Source organism: Sinocyclocheilus anshuiensis, unplaced genomic scaffold (genome assembly GCF_001515605.1).
Source record: "Sinocyclocheilus anshuiensis isolate Anshui unplaced genomic scaffold, SAMN03320099.WGS_v1.1 scaffold200, whole genome shotgun sequence".
In the NCBI taxonomy this organism is placed as follows: Eukaryota; Metazoa; Chordata; class Actinopteri; order Cypriniformes; family Cyprinidae; genus Sinocyclocheilus; species Sinocyclocheilus anshuiensis.
In genome coordinates this window covers 77,907-95,302 of record NW_015558595.1, presented here as the reverse complement: position 1 = coordinate 95,302, position 17,396 = coordinate 77,907, and the positions used below count along the sequence as shown (strand labels likewise).

General features: G+C 35.2%; 1 protein-coding gene across 1 annotated transcript in view; it reads right to left on the bottom strand.

Annotated features, from left to right (window-relative positions):
- Positions 1–17,396, bottom strand: part of magi2a (membrane associated guanylate kinase, WW and PDZ domain containing 2a) — a 229,420-nt gene that overhangs the window by 154,383 nt on the left and 57,641 nt on the right. The window contains exon 2 of the mRNA XM_016475753.1: positions 12,830–12,946. Coding sequence (XP_016331239.1) covers positions 12,830–12,946 — 117 coding nt within the window. The remainder of the gene's footprint in view (positions 1–12,829; positions 12,947–17,396) is intronic.

The window sequence follows — 17,396 nt, the reverse complement described above, 5'->3', positions numbered from 1 at the left end:
TCACAGTATATTGACTGATTTGTTGAACTTCCAACCTTGTAAGCATGTAATATATGTTTAAATAAGCCTGGTGTAAACATTAATATGAAAGTCAGTAACAAATCACACAAACTAAAGTAGATTGCAGAAATATAAAAACAAATCTGTTGCTTTACCACACTACTTTAGGTAACTCAAAGTCACTTTAATAAACATATGTAAACATGTGGACTGCACTTTTTAAACACTGTCTGTTAACTTTAGACCAGTGGTTCTCAAACGTTTTTGGTCGCGCCCCCCTTTAAACCTATACAAAAATCTGAAAAACCCTTTCACACACCAATCCATCTCCCATTCTAAGTTACGTCCTTTGGCTGTTTACTGTTTTATTTCTTTTCTTTTTCTGCTGATGGCCCGCGCTCGACTTGAACAGCACTGCTTAGACCGATGGGTGTGTGTCATCAAAGTACTGCAAGATCTATAAGAGAGCGCGGACGTCTCCTTATGCTTTCTCTCGTCATACTTTGGTGTCATACCATCTGATCTTCAAGTCGAACACACCTCTTTACTCTCGCGTGTCACGTGACCGTGTAATCGCAGCCTCTGCGATTGAAAAATCAAGTTTTTTCATATCGCGATATTATCGCAAATGCAATTAATCGTTCAGCCCTACTTTGATGCATTAAAGCCACTGCAAAAAATGCCCAAAATGTCCACGGTCTATAGATGTATACTTTACACTCTCCATACAATAGCAACATCCTGACTGAACTGGACTGTATATTCACACTACACACTGTTACAAGTTTTTCACAACCTTCTTAAACAGCTGGAAATCACAAGGGATAAAGCAATTTGCATACATCTGAAATTTGGCACTGCAGTGCAGACTTTGGACTGACTTCAAATTAGGACCTGGAACACCTTGAAGTTTTGGGAAGATTTTAGTGGCTTTTAAAGCAGAACATTCCTTAGAGAATAACAAAGTTTTAATGTCATTATGTTACTAAAAGTCACAGCCTGCCCATTTCCATTGAAATGATGTCCACTGAAATTTAATGGTCTGTGGACCCTCTCAGAACCCACCCAAATTACAATCAAATAAACCATTGTTTGAAAAGTGTCGTTTGGTTTTTGAGTCTTTTAATGTGAGCCCAATGCTACAGATAACACAAATAGCCACTGAGTTTCACATGACTCTACTGAGGATAACAAACACACCGCTAGGCATGGGCCGGTATGAGATTCTGACGGTATGATAACCTTAGATAAAAATATCACGGTTTCACGGTATCGCGATTACAGCTCTAAAGTATGTTATTTTTAAATGTCTGGGTAAAAAAACGCGCAGGAACGGTATAACGGAAAATTTGAGTGGTTTTGAAACCGTGACTTCTCCAAACCGCGGCATACCTTGAAACCGGTTATCGTCCCATGCCTACACACCGCATGTTCTTGTCACTAAAGAGCTGACTCAAATAAATATAGTTCAATGCTCACTCATCACAGCATCATTCAAAAGTTTTCTTTTTCTATTCGAATATATTTTAAAATGTAATTTATTCCTGTGACGCAAAGCTGAATTTTCAGCATCATTCCGTTTTCAATGTCACGTGGTCCTTCAGAAATTCAGAAAAAAATCATTCTAATATGCAGATTTGTTGCTCCAGAAACATTTCTTCTTATTATTATTATCAATGTTGAAAACAGTTGTGCTGTTTAACGTTTAGAAACCCCTTTACTGTCACTTTTGATCAATTTAATGCATCCTTGCTGAAAAAACGTATTAATTTCTCACCAGAAATGCCTTGACAAAGTCTGAGTGGAAAGAAACACCTAATATTAAAATCACAAATAAAAACACATTTATTATCACAATTGTTTCTACTAGCAATGAGCTATACAATTAAATGATAGACAAATGAATACACATGCAAATGATTAAACATATAAATACAGATGGAGAACAAACTTAAATCTCCAGCTCTCAACTAAAAAAAAAGAAAGAAAAACATTTCAGACAAACTGACATATTTAAACATATTTAAATATAAAACAGCTCTACAATAGACCTCCAATCAATTTTCATTTCGGACTCCAGAATAAAATGTCCAGGAAGCATTTGCATGACTGCAACAAACAGGTCCGTAAGTTCAAGACAGTCTTTAAAGGTTATTGTTAAGATCTGGAATGGAAGTATCTGCAAAGAACAAAAAATCAAGGACATCCAATAAAATACAAAAAAAAAAAACTAGACACAGGAAAGTGTTGTTTGGAGGTTTTCATTATGAAAGCCTATTTGAGGTACAAGTTCTGAAGGATCATGGAGGATCTGCTGAAGTTGGGCTCTGTGTGTGTGTGTGTGTGTGTGTGTGTGTGTGTTTACTCCAGGATGGCTCGTGTTGTGCTCTGGAGATAAGGAGATTATAATTGGCTCACTGAGTGTGGTTTGCATTTGACACTGACTGCAGCTGTGCCACACAGACTTTGGAAAGCCAGCGAGTATGTCAGAGCTAGACATCACTGTCAACAGATTAGACCTCATCCACAAAACCAGCTTTAAAAGATAAAGGGTCTCTACCACAGCGGCTGAGACGTATACGAACACATTAAAGAGAGTTTAGAAGATCTGTAATGATGACTAGGACCGGAATACTATGATAATTCCTAAACCGCATGAAATCAAAACCAGAGTTTCGAGGCTTTTAGTCCAGAGTGTTAGCGTTGAGGATAATCTATATGCTAACATACTCTAAAAGTTGACAAAATAAACTTTTAACACATTTAAACCGTCTTTCTCTTCCAGGAAAAAGGGTGGAATGTATAAATGACTCATTTTGTTTGTAAGGGAGTATGCAAATTTATAACTGATCATATGCTATCGCTATTTGAAAAAAAAAAAAACTGTCCAATGTCAGTGGTATTTAGAAAGCAAGTTGCAACAGATGAAAATGGAAGATGGGATTGTTTGGGGAAGTATGATCTATTTCTAACACCATTTGACATGCTGCCACCCTTCCAGACCTCTCACTATCTCTCTTTTTCACAGCTACAAATAACTCTCTGTCCTCTGGCTACATTAGTCTACACAAGGACCGTTAATGGAGCGGGACACCTTTAATACAAGACAGTCTAGCTGGAAAAGGGGAAAGGAGACTTGAGCTTTAAACTGGTAAGAAACTGAGATACTTTGACGTGTATGAACAGGGTAAAGAATATTGGTTTGATTATTTAAATAATTCTGAAATAAAATATATAATTATTAGATTCAAAATTGTAGGCTTTAAAAAACTTGTTAAAAAATGTTGCCAGGCAACTGACTGAAATAAAATAAGTTTCTTTAAAGGTTATTGTTAAGATCTGGAATGGAAGTATCTGCAAAGAACAAAAAATCAAGGACATCCAATAAAATACAAAAAAAAAAAACTAGACACAGGAAAGTGTTGTTTGGAGGTTTTCATTATGAAAGCCTATTTGAGGTACAAGTTCTGAAGGATCATGGAGGATCTGCTGAAGTTGGGCTCTGTGTGTGTGTGTGTGTGTGTGTGTGTGTGTGTTTACTCCAGGATGGCTCGTGTTGTGCTCTGGAGATAAGGAGATTATAATTGGCTCACTGAGTGTGGTTTGCATTTGACACTGACTGCAGCTGTGCCACACAGACTTTGGAAAGCCAGCGAGTATGTCAGAGCTAGACATCACTGTCAACAGATTAGACCTCATCCACAAAACCAGCTTTAAAAGATAAAGGGTCTCTACCACAGCGGCTGAGACGTATACGAACACATTAAAGAGAGTTTAGAAGATCTGTAATGATGACTAGGACCGGAATACTATGATAATTCCTAAACCGCATGAAATCAAAACCAGAGTTTCGAGGCTTTTAGTCCAGAGTGTTAGCGTTGAGGATAATCTATATGCTAACATACTCTAAAAGTTGACAAAATAAACTTTTAACACATTTAAACCGTCTTTCTCTTCCAGGAAAAAGGGTGGAATGTATAAATGACTCATTTTGTTTGTAAGGGAGTATGCAAATTTATAACTGATCATATGCTATCGCTATTTGAAAAAAAAAAAAAACTGTCCAATGTCAGTGGTATTTAGAAAGCAAGTTGCAACAGATGAAAATGGAAGATGGGATTGTTTGTGAAAGTATGATCTATTTCTAACACCATTTGACATGCTGCCACCCTTCCAGACCTCTCACTATCTCTCTTTTTCACAGCTACAAATAACTCTCTGTCCTCTGGCTACATTAGTCTACACAAGGACCGTTAATGGAGCGGGACACCTTTAATACAAGACAGTCTAGCTGGAAAAGGGGAAAGGAGACTTGAGCTTTAAACTGGTAAGAAACTGAGATACTTTGACGTGTATGAACAGGGTAAAGAATATTGGTTTGATTATTTAAATAATTCTGAAATAAAATATATAATTATTAGATTCAAAATTGTAGGCTTTAAAAAACTTGTTAAAAAATGTTGCCAGGCAACTGACTGAAATAAAATACGTTTAGTTGAGATACTAAAATTACTAAGACTAAATTAAGGCTATGTTAAAGCTATATAAAATAATATAAATAATAATAATAATAAAAAACTATTAAAAATGACAAAAACACTTAACTAAATTACTATAACTGAAAAAAAAAAACAGCTTATTCAAAATATTTTAGCTAAATGCTAAATATTAATATTAGGATATAAATAATACTAAAATAACACCGATCTCATTTCACACCAAAATAAAACAAAACATAACAAATAAACATTTGAACATCACAACAAACCAATTGAATGCTTAAAGAAAATGAAGTGATGCAACATAACATACGATGATGATTTTTAAAAAGAAAAAAAAATATATAATAATAATAATAATAAAAAACTATTAAAAATGACAAAAACACTTAACTAAATTACTATAACTGAAAAAAAAAAACAGCTTATTCAAAATATTTTAGCTAAATGCTAAATATTAATATTAGGATATAAATAATACTAAAATAACACCGATCTCATTTCACACCAAAATAAAACAAAACATAACAAATAAACATTTGAACATCACAACAAACCAATTGAATGCTTAAAGAAAATGAAGTGATGCAACATAACATACGATGATGATTTTTAAAAAGAAAAAAATATATATAAATACTAGCGTAGTGGAGTTACATGTTTTTCATTTAAAAATAATTAATTAAGAAAAGAAGAATATATGCAAAAGAAAATTAACATAAATAAATAATAAAAAAAATCATTTATCCTTATGTATGTATGTATGAATGTGTGTGTATATATATATATATATACATATATATATATATATATATATATATCAATTGTAAAAATATGCAATTCATTTAATTATTCAGCATAATTATTTTGATTAAACTGTTTAATTGATTGACAGCCCTACAAAATTATTTACAACTGCATTTAAATAATATTAAAAACATAATATTTTGCACTGTGGTAATGAGAATTTAGGGAGGATTGTCCAGAAAACAATATCAGAAAATAAAATCCTAAAACTTTTCTTTGTGCAATATAGTATTTCTTAACTTTTCTTTTTTCGTTTTTTTTTTTTTATATTAACAGGACAAGTTTTCATGTGAATCACTCACAAATGTGAGTGCAGAAAAGCAATGAAAGATTAAAAAAAAAGGGATACATTCTCTGAAGTGTGTTTGAGTGCATCTGCTCTAATGCATCTCTATCTGGATGTTCGCCATGTGGCATCAGAGGCACAACAGTAATACTTAAACACAATCATACACACTTGTCTCTGGTCTTATTCCATGGCTTTTTCCTCACTGACCTCATCTGCAGTTAAATGCTTCTTCATCTCAGGCCAAGAGCTCCAAGCAGAGTCCCATCCTCCAATCAAAGCACACAATGCATGTGCAACCTGGCCAATTATAACCCTGTTTTGTAAGAGCTCCACAACAGCAGCCCCATTTCCTGCCTTCCTGTGTATTCATTCATGTCAAGGATGGAGGACTGGATGAAGGAATGAGGTGGAGGGGAGGACTAGACGTCACTGGTCTGACGCAGACTGCGGGGGGTGGGAGACGGCAGTTACCATGGAAACCTAGTCGAAGCTCTTATCATGGCGCTTAAGTACAACAACTGAGACAGAGACAGAAACAGAAAGACATGCCAAAAGAGAGTGGAAGACAGAGCTAGAAAGAGTAAAAAGGGAAGAGAGACTGACATACAGAGAGTCAGAGAGAAAGAATAATAATAATAATAATAATAATAATAAAAAATACAGTTCATTTGTAAACACGAATTGTAATATTTCACAATATCACTATTTTACTGTATTTTTGATCAAATAAATGCCATCTTGGTAAACATAAAAGACTACTTTAAAAAACAGCTCTCTTTCTTAAGTACAACACAAAAAGAGAAACTTCACAGAATGTTTGAGCTGCTCTTTTCCATATAATGAAAGTGAATGGGGACCAAGGGCTGTCAACGTAAAAAAAAATAAATAAATAAATAATTAAACTGTATATATATTATACATATTTATAAATGTGTTTCAAACAACACCTTTGTGTGAGCAAAATTAGTTTTCATTTGCTGAAAACCTTGTCATACTTGCTTTTGTGTTCCAAGGAAGAAAGAAAACTCAAAAATCAGATTTAATCAGTATTTTTGTCATGTTTTCCAGTACAAATATTTAAACATCCTTGAAACAAGATCAATTTACTTGAGAAGCAAAACTGCATATTTTGAACAAATGTTATTTTTCTCACCCCATCGGCAAACTGTTTATGTTTGTTTTAAGCATAAACCACAGTAAGTAAAGCGAGAGTTGTTTAGTTTTATGCATCTAACAAGAATATTGCTAATGATGTAATAAAAACTTAACGTCTCTAAAAACAAGTCTTTAATGTATCTTGTTTGAAGGATGTTTAGATATTTGTACTAGAAAAGAGACACAAGATACTTATTAAATAATCTTTTGCTACAGAAAACCCATATGATTTTTCCAGTGAGGCAGTGTGTGCAACATTAACCAACAGTTGCGCAGCCGAGATGATGTCAGTCGAAAAGCAAAGCCATTTAGAAGAGAAGCAGGTTATTCATTTTTGATGAACTGTGCACGATAAGACCAGGAATGTGTATTAAAGTTACTTGGGTCAATTTTGATTATATGTTGACTTGAAAGAACCAGATCCTCCACATCCACAACAAATATAACTAAATCCAATTCAAGCAAAGCATCTAGGGAATGAATTCATTGTTACAATCTTCCCTTTAAAACCGCAATGATTAATCTCTCCAAGAATGTGACTGCAAAGCTTTGGAAGATATACAGGTGTAGTTAAATCTTATATCCATTTTTGATAACTGGAATGATGAAACCACTACTTCAGACATCAAAGATTCAATTCAGGATTTCTGAAAATGAGATTTCAGGCTTGTGTGGTCCAGCATGTTGTTTAAAATCAAATCTTTGGATTTCAGGGCAGAAACTCTACATTCAAGTCTTGCTCAGTAACAAGGGAGTTATAGAGAACTCTGGGTACCTTTAACTGGCAATTCAAGCTTGTTCCATTTTTCAGGTTTATGGTTTTGCTCTGAAAATGTGTCAGACTGTTTGCGGTGGCAGGTGCTTTGGAAAAAGCCTGATCCACATTTCTGTGTTCTGAAGTGAAAATGAGACCTGCTTCAGTCTTGTTATGAGACTTCAAATGTTCTCTAAAGCATTCTGGATTTACAGACTACACAGTGAGAGCCTGTCGCTGACAAAACCACCCTTAAAAATAATTCACCAATATCTCACAAAATGAAAAGTCTGTCATCATTTCCTCATGCATGTTGTTCCAAACCCATGTCTTTGTTTGTCCTTTTTTGGAGCTTGACGGTTCCTAGTCACTATATGGATTCATTGCATGGAAAAGAGCAGCGTGAACATTATTCAAAACATTTGCTTTTGTGTTCTACAAAAGAATTCAGGGTTTGGACTGACATGAGGGTGAGTAAATGACAGAATTTTTTTCAGAAAATGAGGAGTGGATAAAGAGAAACAGAAATATAAGAATGACAATGTGCACAGTGGTCAACATACAGTAGAATGGACAGTATCTCTGGGTCTCTTGTTAGATATTAGAGGACACTGCATCCCCCATTTATAATAGTGTCTCACGTCTCATTTCTGGAGAGGTTCAATGTCAGCACTAACAACTTCTAATGTCACCCTGTCTCTCCCCTGTGTGTGTGTGTGTGTGGCAGGAGTAACCTGTCATGGCACCCTAAGCTGTAATAGATCTGCTGCATAATTCATGAGGCAGTTCTGTGATTATGAGCATTACTGTCATTACTCAGCAAGCAGCCAATCACGTGACTGATAATGTGACGGCAACGAGAACACATCCTCACCTTTCTCTGGAGTGACTTTTTTTTTTCTCTCTCGTACAGAAACTCAATTCTGCAGTAATAATATTCTGTGAAATGTAAACTCCAAAATCTAGTAAGATTCAAGGCTGTCTACTGCCTACATAGGCAGCTGTCTTCAAAGGCAAGATCCAAACCAACTTCATAACCTGATCTCAAATGTACAGTGGGTATAGAAAAGAATCACCCCCCTTTAAAATAATCACATTTTGCTGCTTTGCATTTGCTTTGTAGTCACATTTTGTTTGGTGTTATATCTTTCACTTGAATGTTAGAAGTTACACTGAGTAAATACAGCTGGATAAAACAAAAACGGTCTGTCTTCATTTCAGGCTGCAAAGCAACAAAATGTGATTTTTTTCAAAGGATGTGCGGGGGTTCTTTTCTATACCCACTGTATTTTATGAGTGTGCAATTTCATACAATGTACCTCATAAGTGACTGATTTGGACATGTGTCCTCATGACACATAATAGTGAGAATCAAAATAGCCGCGTGACTCGCAGTACATTCCAAAATAGTTTAACAATAGCATGTTGCTAAGTTGCTAATTAGTAAAAAATCTGTCAATATTTGGGCATTTTAAGATAATCAGCATACGCCAGAAAGAAATAGCACTAATCAGGTAAATCAAGTGCCGCACATAGTTAAATCCAATGTAACATTAGCATGTTGCTAAGCTAACAAATGAGAAACTAATAAGTACTGTAGTAACACAACATATATAACTGGGTAATATTTGGGCATTTTGAGATTAATGGTACAGTACGTGCCACACAAAATAGAGCTCCTAACGTTTAAACAACTGATTCCAACAGAGTGTAATGTTAGCATGGTGCTAATCTAAGATAACTGATCAAATAATCGGTCTAAATTTGGGCATTTGTGATTATTAGCATGTGGCAGACAAAATAGCACTTCTCAAGTTTATCAAACAGTTGATTCTATTAAGACCTGAACTTTAATACAATAGAGTGTGACATTAGCATGTTGCTAAGCTAGCAACACAATGAATAATTGGTTGATATTTGGGCATTTTGAGATTATTAGTTTGAGCACCACAAAATAGCGCTTCCTCACATTTATCAAACAATTGATTCTATTAGCACTGTTCTAATCAAATAACCTGACAATATAAGAGTAAGCAGATGAATTATTGGTCTATATTTGGGCATTTTGTGATTACTAGAATGTGGAAGACAAAATAGCACTCATCGCATGAATCTACCGAAAAGCGTACCTGGCAACTGATTTTAATAAAGTGTGCCATTAGCATATCGCTATGCTAACCACATGACAATCATTAACACCTAATGGTCTGATAACCTTAAAAATCTATTTATCTTTCCATTTTGTTATTTTTGTGAATTTAAATGACATTATCAAAAAATAAGACATTTATTTTATTTGATATAAACATGTTGTGTACCTCTTATTAGCTGTCATTAAATTGTACATTGTATATATCTAACAATACACATAAAAATTCATAATACACCATCATCACTGAGAAAAATCAATGACCCTGTCCACTATATTGGAGAAAAAAATTTCACAATGCATTCTGGGACAGCCAAAACAAAGTTTTTTAGAAGGTAACATGATGCTGGTCACCTTTTGGAACTATCTTCTTGTCAGGAACACATCTAATGCCCTTAAAATGTTTTCTAAGTAGGCAGCTCACTAGCTTTTGAAACAGCAGTTACATTACATATGAATAAAACTACATTTGTATGCATGGGTTTTCAAACTATCCTCTACCTCAATTTCGCTCTTCTTATTTCAAGCTATCAGTTTCCTTGTTTCTTTTTCCTCTTGCAAGTGTTCAATGAATCCGACATCTGTTGCGTTTTATCTAGGGTCCTCACACCTCATTCTCATTTTTTTATCGTAATCTCTGTCAGTCCATCCCTCTCTCTCTCATCTGTATTCTCCAGACCCCTCTCTTTCTCTCGGGTACGGATCTCACGTGTGGCTCTCTGGTCTAATGGAATCACAGCTCAGTCTCTCAGCTGGACAGTAATCACTCTCTCTCTCTTTTTCACTCACTCGCTTGCTCTCACACATAACACAAGGGCTTCACTTGAGCAAAAGCTTCACGGAAATCCTTTCAAGCGTCGGTGCAGTCCAAAGACAAAGTATACTGTGTATAATATCTTCAAATGTTTCAAAACACCTCTTTGGTTCTGGACTACAACTCTAAGTATACATATACAAACTTCACTTCATTATAACTATAAAGACTAGCGAAGTGTTTTTCTTTTTAAGGGTATTTTCAACCACAACTGGGTGGTTGCACTAGACTTTGTGTTTTATGCACTTTCATGTGCTTTACTGCATACTAAGGTTCAGTTTGGTGAATTCTTAAAAATTCAAATTTGCTAAAAATGTTTGACCTAAACATCTCAGATTATGAAGATTGTTGATATCAAGGTGGGTTCTTTTGGGTTGGGTCAGCAAGCAAGCAACTACAGAAAAGATCGATCTTAACCAGGGGTACAAGGAAAACTAAAAGTGACAAAAATGGCCCCAATATGCAAAATGTCAATGCTAAAAAAATATATATTTCTATATATTATTTCTGATAATATTCCAATTTAAGCCTAATTATTTACAATATTGCATAAAATACTGTTGATTTTTTAATAATTAGTCATTTAAATAATACATTTAAATAACATATTTTTAAATAATACATTTAAATAAATAATTTCAGATTGAGCACTTGTTAATTAATTCATTACATCAAAGTACTAGACATAAATAATAATACACAAAAATATTTTATATGGGTAGACAAAAATATGACCACACCAAAAGGCAAATATACATCTAGAAATCAACTTCAAGGGGCAAAAAGGTCCTTTAAATGGAAAACTTCTACCACTGAATGTGAATTTTCTAGTGCTGTCAAACGATTAATCGCGATTAATCGCATCCAAAATAAAAGTTTTTGTTTACATAATATATGTGTGTATACTGTGTATATTTATTATGTGTCTATAAATACAAACACATGCATGTGTATATTTAAGAAAAATATGTTATGTTTATATGTTAAATATATTTATATATAATATAAAATATAAAGATATAAATGTATATACATATACGTAAATATTTTCAAAATATATACTGTATGTGTGTGTATAGGCCTGTCACGATAACAACTTTTTGTTGTGCGATATATTGCCCCAGAAATAATTGCGATAAGCGATATTATTGTCATTTTAAAGACCATTTTATGCCACTGAATATATAATCATAATGTAACAGCATAATAATGCAAGAAGGCCTACACACTTCCAAATGACAACAAACTTTTAATTTTTAAGAATATTTAGATCATGGAAATTAAGTATCAAAATATTAGATACCTTAAAAAACCTGAATAAATAGTAAATAAACATTTTCTAACAAGAAGTGCAGAGTAACAAGTAGAAAAAAAGATGGAGATGGAGATTTTTCCGTCTACAGATTTTTTTCTGACCTTCTTTTCTCTGTAAATTAAGGGTGCACACTATTGCTGAAAAACATGATCACTACTTAGCAGTCAGATGTCCATATGCACAAAGGCACAGATGCCTAAACAAGACCATATCTGCAGATGAAACTTTTTTTGCAGAAGCAGTTTTTAAATTTGAACTAGCAGCTCATGACTACACCACGTTATGCACGAGAAGCTGCAAAAGACACAGGCACAAGTGGAATGTACAAAACATGGTGACATAATTTTTTAAGTAAATATAATGGGCGATATATTGCGTCACCAAAAATTATTGAGGTCATGTACATATATTGCGCGATAAGTCGATATATTGATTATTGCGACAGGCCTATGTGTGTATTTATATATACATAATAAATATACACAGTACACATACATATATTACGTAAAACTTTTATTTTGGATGCGATTAATCATGATTAATCATAGAATTTTCACATGCAAAATCCAATCATTTCGATAAGAATCAACATGACCAGGAATTTTGCGTAAAGTTGAGTTATTCCCCACACAGATTTCGCAACTGCTTCAAGTTGGTCTCTCCAAAATTTGCAATGTTGATCAACAGACAGCTGTTTGATTTGAAAGAGAGTAGTGCTTCATACATTGTTACATTATTGACGATTAACCTTTTTTGTATTGAAAAATTGGCAGAAATTACATTAAGGTGACCGCACCTTAACACTGCTAGAAAGCAAACAGCCTTGCAACCAACCCAATACCAATGCTTTGACATCCACCCTATCATCGTTGCAGGGTCCGAAACAATTTGATATACGTAAAACAAAGTGAGACTACCCTGTTGCAGTGATCAGACAACATCAGCCAGGACTTAATCAATAAGAAGTCAGTGGCCAGGCCGAGATGACAAAGCCAGTAAGAGCAGCAGTGTTGAAGGTTAAGGAAATCAGGGTGAAGAGTTACTCACAGGGTACCGTACGAAGATAGAGGTTGTCCCGAATTATTTGTTGCAGCTCATGGTCCAAAGAGCCCTTCTGGAAACGCAGGTTGAGATACTGCCTGAGATCTTTATCTACAACACCTCCTGTAACACACATACAGACGGTTAGATGACCCTCTACCACGATACAATCTCATCTGATAACAGGCTTCTTGGCGTTTACATCACATTCACAATAAACTCTGTGAAGAAATGCCTTTTGTGTGCAGTTTTTCAGTAGTAGTAAAGAATGTGTGTGCAGCCATTCTATTTTCTGAGGAAAAGGTCTGACAATACTTCAGCAAACCATGATTTAGTCACTCGATACAAAAACCTGACCTCAAAGCGATCGCCTGTAGAGCTGTGAGAATATGTCTGTGATAGTTTCCACTTTGTTCCATGGTCAAAAAGCTTTTTCAAGCTCCTAAGAGGGTCCTACCTTCCTGTTTAGCTTGTTTCTCATCGATATAAGCACACAATGCCGCTCATACACACACACTGGCCAAATGCACATCATATTTTTCATGGTACATAGAAATGTCTTCTGAACACATAAAAGTGCAGGGATCCCCATGAGGAGTCCCAGTGATAAATACACATGCACACACGTCGTCATCATTATTACATCCCGTGATGAAATGTGGAGGGGGTTCTCTTCAAAAAATGTGCTTTATCAGCAGACAGATGTATAGAGAGTGAGAATGAGAGAGGGGGTGAAGCGAAAAACAGAAAGAGAGAGGCACATGTGAGTATATGGAAAAAAAGCAACTGAAATATAGAGATGAGGAAAATAAAGGATAGTATCCCCACCCACACACACATCGATAGCATTTCTCTAAATTTCTAATATATATATATATATATATATATACAGTAAAGCTTAAATCCTTAAAGGGCCAGTTCATCCAAAAAATAACGTTTTAAGAGTTATATTTGAACTTGGTGCATCACAATTAGCTACAAGGTTAGTGAGAACAGTGATGTTTGGTGGCATTGCTTTTACTTAGTGTGATACATCTTCATGTGTCAAATGTGCATCAACAAATAAGATTTGAGATCTATGATGGAGAGTACAATTCAGAAAATAATGACTTTTTCAGAGAATTTTGGCCTGTTTCTCACACAAAGTGATCATATGATATCAGACGACTTGGAATACAGTGCACAAGTCATATGGACTTCTTTTATAATGTTTTAATGTCATTTTTTGTCCTTTTGTAGCTTGATATCTCCAGTCCCCATCCATTTTCATTGACAATCCCAGTCCTCATTCCCTTAAAAGATGACCACGGCTATCAAACAAGATTTGCTGGTAATAGTGGCTCAAATTACACAAAGCTATCATATGGCTTTTATAAGACATATAAGTCATACAGACTACTTATATAGAGTTTTTTTTTTAAATAATTTTGGGAAGCTCAAAATCTCCAGTCCCCATCCACTTTCACTGTATTGAAAAGGGCAGCATGAACATATTTCAAAATTTCTCCTCCTGAATATCGAATGTTCATTTTTGGGAGAACTATTCCCTAACCCATAATTTAAACACACACAGTCTGGCTGAAATGCAAGATTGGCGCAGTCATATGTCGTCAAAAAGCATAAGGACAGTGCCTAAAAAGATGTCACACTAAGAAACTATGCTCATGTGGGTTTGAGAAACCGGTTTTCCATGCTTAAAATGTGCACCCAACAAACACACAAATCACCCATCGATTCATGTATGCACTCATGTACACACCGGTGGATTTTAAAACTCTATGTAGAACAAGCCCGATGCGTCTAGAATAACCTACTTCAGACATGCCGGTTCACCAGACATGACAATCATGCTATTTACACACACACAATCAGTTAAAGAAAACCTCTGGTTTACAATCAAATCGTGGGTTTGAGAAACCGGTTTTCCATGCTTAAAATGTGCACCCAACAAACACACAAATCACCCATCGATTCATGTATGCACTCATGTACACACCGGTGGATTTTAAAACTCTATGTAGAACAAGCCCGATGCGTCTAGAATAACCTACTTCAGACATGCCGGTTAACCAGACATGACAATCATGCTATTTACACACACACAATAAGTTAAAGAAAACCTCTGGTTTACAATCAAATCACGCATAAAAATCCAACACAGACATCATCGGCACACAGCTCTGTCTGAATGACACAGGACATGAAATTAATGCCAAATGACACACAAATTGATGAGTCTCACACTCAGCTCCTTGGAGAGAAATAAATCAAGACTGCAGACCCCGAAGCCTCATTCAAATCCATAGCACACACACAATTCATAAGTCAACTCACAGAGCACAATGGAACGGAGCTTCTCTTGCACGGCTCAGCCAGATGTTGCAGGTGATGATTTGAGCATGTCTGTGATTGCATGTGTGTGTGTGTGTGTGTGTGTGTGTGTGTGTGTGTGTGTGTGCAGTCCAGGTCTCCACAGGTCTACGGCCACAGTGTGCAGGTTTTCTAGCAGTGTTAGATAGGTTCAGTGCTACAGACTGTCTCTCTGCACACTGCCGTAACAGAGAGAGTCGCTCTGCAGTGACCGAGAGAGAGAGAGACAGACAGAGCGAGAAAGAGAGGTTGAGCACTGGGACGCTGCAGAAGAAACGTGCCTAACAGTGGGAACCTATCACAAAGCTCTCTCTCCTTGTATAGGAGATGGAGGAGGGGAAGAGATTCATCGCCCTCTATGGGTGGACTGGAGACGTGAAGCAGAGACTACCAAATCTCAAATTTTATATCCATGTTTCATACCAGCATAAATTATGATGTTGTGACGCCTAAATTCACTTTTATCATTCACTTTTATCATTCAAAATGATTTCTTTCTTTTTTTTTTCATTTACAAAATGAAGACTAGATGTTGAAGATCCAAGCCAGCTGTAGAGAAGCCACATACAAACCAAGTGAAAATATTTTGGAATATCTTGAGCCTTAGATTGTCTGGAAGGGCAAATGTCCCTCCTAGGCTAAAATTAAAAGGATGCCCATATACCTTGTATCTATTCTGCAGCCCTTTCCTGAGTGGTTGGCCAAACTCTAAACACTTCAAAAACACACAGACTTGACATGAGATCTCCAGTAATATTTCTATATTTACATATACATTCGCAAATGACTTTTTTCCTATTAAAGTCGCACAGCAGGGCATATTTTGTTTGCCAGTTACTTGATCAGGAAGATAATGTGTCAGCTACTTATGTAGTAGACCTGAAGATCCATCACAACTCTGAGCTTTCAGTTTGTTTTTTTAAACTAATGATGTTCGAGCTGCAATTGTTGACTTAAAATGGCTCTTTTTTAAAGATTTGATTGAACTGATTACACATTCTATGTAACATAGAACTACAACAATAAACGGTATCATTTATTTCATTACAAAAAATTCTGTAAAATGCTGTGTAGGGAATTTTGGGTACACTTTCAAGTCATGTCTTAAATAGGTGACTCTTTAAAACAGAAACTAACTTTTTTGGTCTGATATTTCCCCTACTGTAGACAAGAACTTCACGTCAGCAGTTCAACTTAGTTTGCCAAGTTTCAATACATTTCATATTCATAACAAACCTACACAAAATGAGTAAGTGGAGTGTTCAGGGTGCCATTGCCCTTGAGTGAGTACAGAGCACATGATGAAGAACAGGTGCCATCAGAACCCCCAGAGAGAGGGAACAGACTGTATTGAATTCTCATAACGTCCCACAGCGGCTGCCTTCCAGGCCCTCAGTGCCAGAAGGAACATCGTTTTTGAGGAAAGAGCAGTTGTGTATGCAATAAAAAGACAGACATCTGTGTCACCTGCCTCATGGCAAGTAAAAATTAAAGGTGAAATATATTTCAAATGTTTAAATATGAATATATAGTATACACATAATATGCATTAACACTTACACTAAAATATAATGTAGAACAGGTTTTTGTAAGTCATAATTTATAATGGTTAACAAGGTTATATGTCTCTCTGAAATGGTTCTTTTGGTTTCTCCCAACTTCACAGACTAATTATATCAACACCTGTGACTCATTTTGTACCTGACACACTCTGACAGGGCTCTACACTTATTTTTCTTTTTAGGAACGCTTGTGTTCCTAACTTGAAAAATTTAGGAGCACAGTCAAAAATTTAGACTAAAAAAATTGCCTTCCCATTACGAGGTCATATTTGACTCCTTAAAGTGATTTACAGTAGAATTTTGTTTTTACCTTTGTAATGGCATTTTTCTATCTTTATTAAAAGTATGTAATCTTCTATGTCAAATTAAAAAAAAAAAAATGTTATAAGCTTGTTAAAAATTATAGATAAAACCATATAATAAGAACAAGTAGAATAAGAAGAATAAGTTACTAATCAAATGAAATCAGTATTAAAATTAATTTGTACAGAGGTAGCACAGAAGAACACAAAAGTGGCTTGTAGGTGTATTTTCAGACATTTAATGAGGATCAGAGGTGGCATGAGTGCAATTAAATCCATAAATTCATGTTTATTAATGAATTTAATGATTAATGATTAAAAGATTAATGTTTTAAAAAA